Source organism: Lucilia cuprina, chromosome 4 (assembly GCF_022045245.1).
Source record: "Lucilia cuprina isolate Lc7/37 chromosome 4, ASM2204524v1, whole genome shotgun sequence".
Classification (NCBI taxonomy): domain Eukaryota; kingdom Metazoa; phylum Arthropoda; class Insecta; order Diptera; family Calliphoridae; genus Lucilia; species Lucilia cuprina.
Genome location: NC_060952.1, coordinates 83,108,153 through 83,114,740, shown reverse-complemented (window position 1 = coordinate 83,114,740; position 6,588 = coordinate 83,108,153). Strand labels below are relative to the sequence as shown.

At 29.1% G+C, this 6,588-nt stretch overlaps 1 protein-coding gene across 1 annotated transcript in view; it reads left to right on the top strand.

Moving 5' to 3' along the window:
* The first annotated feature begins 660 nt into the window (after positions 1-660).
* Positions 661-6,588, top strand: part of LOC111675995 (dopamine receptor 2) — a 13,215-nt gene continuing 7,287 nt past the window's right edge. Inside the window, exon 1 of the mRNA XM_023436876.2 lies at positions 661-1,757. Within this exon, the coding sequence (XP_023292644.2) occupies positions 908-1,757 (850 nt within the window). The 5' untranslated portion in view covers positions 661-907. The remainder of the gene's footprint in view (positions 1,758-6,588) is intronic.

The window sequence follows — 6,588 nt, the reverse complement described above, 5'->3', positions numbered from 1 at the left end:
GTATACTTTAAGGTGTATGTAGGACCAATACTATTATGAGTTACAAACATCAGCACAAACTTAATATACCCTCCCCACTTATGTGGTGTAGCGGATAAAACAAGAGAGGAATAATTTTCAATATATGCGTATAGACGATTTAGCCATGTCTGTGCGTCTGTCTGCCAGTTAAAAGCACAATAGAGTCTGAATGGGAAGAGCTAGAAAGAAGAAAAATTTTGTGTTAAAGTTAATCCTCTGTGGAATGCATTTGCTCTTGATCTTCTAAATAGAAATTGAATTAATGCTCTTTAACATAATTTATGTAAGATTCAGTGAAGTAACCAGCCACTGGACAAGAGAAGACACATTTTCATTAAAAAACTGTAGGGGTAATAAAAAATACAAAAATAATATGTTTTATGTGGTATCCCGGAAATAAGTGAAAAATTAGTAACACTTCTTAAATACACTTAAATACATAAAGTGATAAATAGATTTTAGTCTTATACTTAAAAACCCAATCCAGAACGAAAATAATATTCTTGTTTGAGCTATAGATTTAAATATTTCAAAATAGTTTGTTCTTTAATTTAAAAAACAAATTTATTTTTTAATTTAAAAAATGCATTGTTTTTAATGAAAATTCCTATAAAAACCATAATACAACGGATGTTGTGGTAAAATTTACCAGCAAATTAAAGAAGAAAAACCGTTACATGAAAATTTGGCAAAAAATTGAAAAAAAAAGGAAGAATACAAAACAATCATACAATAATGACTCTATAAATACATGAAGCAATAACAACGAAAAAAAAAACATTCATTAATACGATTGAAATGTGAATTTAAACACGCACATCCACACTCACACAAAAAAGAAGACAAAAAAAAAACAAATAAACAACAACAGTAGCAGCAAAACGAAATGACAATACAGCAGCAGGAAAAACCGCACATTTTGTCATTGTTGTATGAAACTATAAAAGCAACAACAACAGCAGCTGTAACAACATCAATACAGAAAACAAAAACAACACATATAAACAACTATAACTATGAAAGTGAGAACAATTTAACAGCAACAACTAGTACCACAACAACAACAACAACATATGAGCTATTGCATATGAAAACGAATACAACAAACACAGCAGCAGCAACAACAACAACGACAACGACAGCCAATTTACTGCCAAAAACAGCATTCCTTTACGCCTCAAGTCCACTAACAACTACAGCTACATCAACAGCAACATCCTCATCATCAACACCAACTACATCTTTACCTCACCACTATCATCTTTGGGAAAATGCTACATTATCTTCTGCATCAGCTAGCACCACAAACACTTCTTTAGTTGTTGATTTAGTAGAATCTTTAACCTCTCTAGAGAATTTTACCAACAACTTGGCCAACTCTACAGGACTTTTATCTTCTCCTTTGCCACTTAATGGCAATTTTACTTGGGATGCAACTACAGCAACGGCCACAACTATAACCATATCAACACGCACCTCTAGCAATGTGGCCACATTACCACCCTTTATCGACTCCTATTTGGTGGGTATGGCATGGTCAAAGGCTCTGGTGGTGGCTATATTTATGTTACTCATCTTAGTTACGGTGGTTGGTAATACTCTGGTGATTTTAGCTGTCCTAACAACACGTCGCCTGCGTACAGTAACAAATTGTTTTGTACTTAATTTGGCCATAACGGATTGGTTAGTGGGTACGTGTGTTATGCCACCAGCTGTTATCCATTACATTGCTGAAGGTAAGTTCTTGTTTATTACTTAGAAATATTACTTGTGGATAAGATAGATGGAATGTGATGGAAACATGATGAGTCACGTTTAGTTATCATACAATTTTTTTTTTGAGTTACTGAACGATAGTTACTGTGTAATAAACATAAAAATCTGTTTTCATCTATTTTAAAGTATCACTTTATTATTGAAGGGAATTTATCGATGCGTTGACCATGACCTAACATCACATAGAGCATTCTTCTCAGAACGAAACTGCACCATAAAACGTGTATAGTTTTGTATCTTTCTAGGATCCTATTTCCTAATAGCAATGTCAATTTGTCTTCACAGTTCTTCTCAGTTGATCTTAGTTTTCCTAGTTATACTCAACACCACTTTAGTGGGTTTGCGCTGATGTTTGTAACTCACAATAATATTGGTCCTATACCCACCTGAAAATATAGCAATCGGCTCAGAATCATTTTCTTAGTCGATTTAGCTATATCCGTCTGTCTGTCCGTCTGTCTGTCTGTCTGTCTGTCTGCCTATCCATGTAAACCTTGTAATCAAACTGTAGGTTGCAATTTTAAAGATAATTCAATGAAATTTGGTACATGATCTTATATTGTCCTAGGGACGAACTCTATGACATTTTCTGCGCATTTTACTGCCAACGTTGTTATTAGATCTTGCAATACGGTTACATTGTGAAGTATAAGGCACCACAACCAGATGTTCTCTATAAAGTTCTGTAAAAGCTCAAAATTTTCTTATAAAGTCTGAAAAAGCTCAAACTTTTTATAGAAGTTTGTGAATAGTAAAATTGTTTTATAGAAGACTAGGAAATCTTAAAAAGTTCTGCGGCAGTTTGAGGAACCTAAAACAAATTTATATAAAATAAAAAAACTTAAAACAGTTTGAGGAATCCCAAACATTGATTTCTGTAGAAAATTGAGGGATTCAAAACAGTTTAAAGAAGTTGGACGAGTGTAAAAAAGTTTAAAAAAGTTTCAGGAATCTTAAAATGTTCTACATCATTTCCAATTGTGTATCTAAACTTTCCAATAGATTTTCAGAAATTTTTAATTATATTTCAAAAACTTTTAATTATGTTTCAGAAATCTCTAGTTATAATTCAAAAAATTCTAATTTTGTTTTAAAAATATATTTTATTTTTTAGAAAATTCTATTTATATTTTAGAAATATATTTTTTATTTCAGAAATTTTCAATTATATATCAGAAATTTCTGAATATATTTTAGAAATTTCTGAAATTCTGTTGGAAAGTTCTGATATACAATTGGAAATGGTGAAAGGATAATTTATGAATCTATGAAAACCAAAACTGATCTGAGAAAATCCAAAATATTCTATAGAAGTTTGAACTTCAAAGTATTTTATAAAAGCTTGAGCTTCTACGTTCTATGAGGTGTTCTATAGAAGTTAGAACTTTTAAAGGTCCTATAAAAGTTGAAGAAATCTGAAACTGTTTTGTAAATGTTTGAGAAATTACAAACTGTTCTAAATATATTTGGCAAATCACAAAACTTTTGTTACAAAAAATCTCTAACTGTTCTTTAAAAGTGTAAGCAACTGAAACGGCTTTACAAAAGTTTGAGAAAACTAAAACAGGAACTTGCTCCAGTTCTACAGAAGTTAGAGAAAACGTAAACTGTTCTATAGGTATTTGAGAGATCCAAAACAGTTCTATTAAAATTGTTATTTAAAGTCTTGTGAAACCAAAATATGTTATATATAAGTTTTAAAAATCTCAAAGTGTTTTTCAAATATAACGCAAACTGTTCTATTGAAGTTTGAGGAATCTATAACAGTTTTATGAAAGTTGGAGGACGTTTAAACTGTTCTTTAGATGTTTGAGGGACGTAAATATGTTCCATTGAAGTTTGAAAAACTTCAACTGTGTCACAGAGTTTGAGGAATATCAAACTGTTTTATAAATCTCCAAAAGTTCTATAGAAGTTAACGGAACTGCAAACTATTCTATATGGAAAACTTCAAACGTTTTTATAAAAGTTAAAGAAGCTTCAAACTGTCCTATAGAAGTTAAAGGAAACTCAAACTGTTGTATACAGCTTAGAGGAACATGAAACTGTTGTATAGAGCTTAGAATAACCTCAAATTGATCTTTAATAGTTTGACAAACTTCAAGCTGCTTTAAAACTTTTTAAAGAAGTTTTGTAGAAGAAGTTCCATGGAAGTTAACTAGAGAACTTCAAACATTTTTATAAAAGTTAAAGAAGCTTCGAACTGTCCTATAGAATTTAGAGGAAACTCAAACTGTTGTATAGAGCTTAGAGGAACCTGATACTGTTTTGTAGAGGTTAGATGAACCTGAAATTGATCTTTAAAAATTTCATAAACTTCAATGTGTTTTAAAGAAGTTTATGAAATCTCAGCTGTTTTGTTAACGTTTAATGAAACTCAAGTTCTTCTATAGAAATATATGGAAACTTAAAATCTGCTGCATAAGTTTGAGGAACCTTCGAAATTTACGGACACTCTAAACTGTTCAAACTATAAAAGTAAAAATTCGAGTAAATATCTTGAGGTTTCTTTAGCCGTATACGTACATATGAAGTTTTGTTCGCTAATCCTTTTACAAAATTCTTGTACATAACCGTTTCAGATTATCAAAAAATTTTTAAGTTTATTCATTAAGTCCAATAGAACTTCCTTAAGCTAGATATTTTAAATGAAAACAAGAAAATCGTTTTATCTTTTATAAGTAATATAATAAAAACTTAATTGTTTCCTTGCACATATTTTCAAGTTAAAGAAAATATTTCATTTTTTACCATCAACAACTTCTAAAAGATTTCATAATAATTTCTGTGTATAATTTTATTTTTTTTTTGTGAATATAACAAAATTTCCCCCAAATTTTTTACGATTGCTGAAAATATTTCATAAAAATTTTTTAATCTTTTTACAATTTCTTTACAACTTGTTTCACACATTAAAAAAAATGCCAAAAAATGTTATTTTAAAAATTGTGTGTGTGTGTGTGTGTTTTTGTAAAACACCAGCAAATATTGTTTTACAATTTTCTTAACGCCAGCACTTGGTTTTTATGAATTTTTTCCATATATTTTTTTTTTGCTATTGCTCTCAAGAGTAGCAATTTATTTATTTATTTATTTATTCTTCAATATGTTTGTAATTGAAATCATAATGATAAAGACAAAAACAAAAAATTGCAAAAAAATATATAAGGAAATCTTAAGGTATGGTAGTTTCCATGGTAGATATGAGTAAGTAAAATCTAAAGTAAACTTTTTGTGGTAAAGTAATAAATGTAATCAAGTGAAGTGTATCTTTACCTGTTCTTTTAGGATTTTATGATATTTATTTTAAATATGATTAGCTTTATCATTTTAATATTAATAAATTTTTATTTACACTCAATTAACTTTACTCATATGTATATATTGTTATTTTTTTCTTGATTTTATTTCACAAATAATACAGACTGACTTACGCCAAACGAGATAATGCATATTAATATTCAATCAATATCATTTTGATAAATAATGTGAAAATAATACTCAATATTTTATTTTTTTCAATATGTGTTTACTCATATTACCTGCATTTTTATATTGGAAACGATAAATATCATTTTCATTTGTGCTGATAAAACAATACGTCATTCTTAAATTCCTGTGTTACGATTTGAATGTGAGATTATTTGTTGATGGGATTTTTTCTGTTTATTTTATCTCTTTATTTTTGGAGATGTTGTTAAATGTATAGGGACTTGCAAATATATTTTGATATAGTGTGTAATGCAGGAGGATAGTGCTATAAGTCTGGCTTATCGTCTTCTATAAATCGCTAAGTATATCACAGACTTAAACCTTTTCGCTAAATTTTTATTATCAGTCCATAATTTGTCTTTTGAATTCCCTTGCTATTTGACTTATCTAAACCACCCTCGTACACATTCCTTTCATAGTTTTATTAATTTTTTTTTGCTTTTCACTTTTTCCACATTGTATACACAATCTCACATACTGTGTTTTTATTTGCCTGGTTATTTGTTATTATTGGACGAGTAATGGTCAATATTGTTGTGGCAAATAAAGCAATTGTTTGATTATATTGGCCCATAATCAAAATTTGTTATTTTGCCATATAAAAATTTGCACGAGTACAAAAAATATTGAAGCCACAAAAAAAAAAAAAATACAAGAAATGTCTATATATTGAAAATATTAAAAAGGTATTTTTTGAAAACCTATGATTATTTGTTTATAAATATTTATGAATAAAATATATATTTTTGCAGTGTTTATTAGTGTGATAATAGTGGCGGGATAAAAGTTTTCGTACAATTTAAATATTTATTTATATATTCATCTTAGACTAGACTACACTATAGATTGACTATAAACAAGACTATAAACTAGAATAATATCTAGAATATAGACAAGATTGTAGACTGTACTATAGACTAGACTATAAAACAGATTAAAGACTACTAAAGTCAAGACTAAAGACTAGACATTAGACTAAGGACTAGACTATAGACTGTACTATACAAAATACTAGACTACAAACTTGACCGTAGACTACACTATAGATCAGACTATAGACAAGGCTATATACAAGACTGTAGACCACACTATAAATAGACTGTTGGCTATACTATATACTGCTCAATAGACTACACAGCACTATAGATTGACTATAGACCAGACTAGGTAATATAAAAGACTATGTATTATTCTATAGAATAGACTATAGACTAGACTATAGACTAGACTATAGACTAGACTATAGACTAGACTATAGACTAGACTATAGACTAGACTATAGACTAGACTATAGACTAG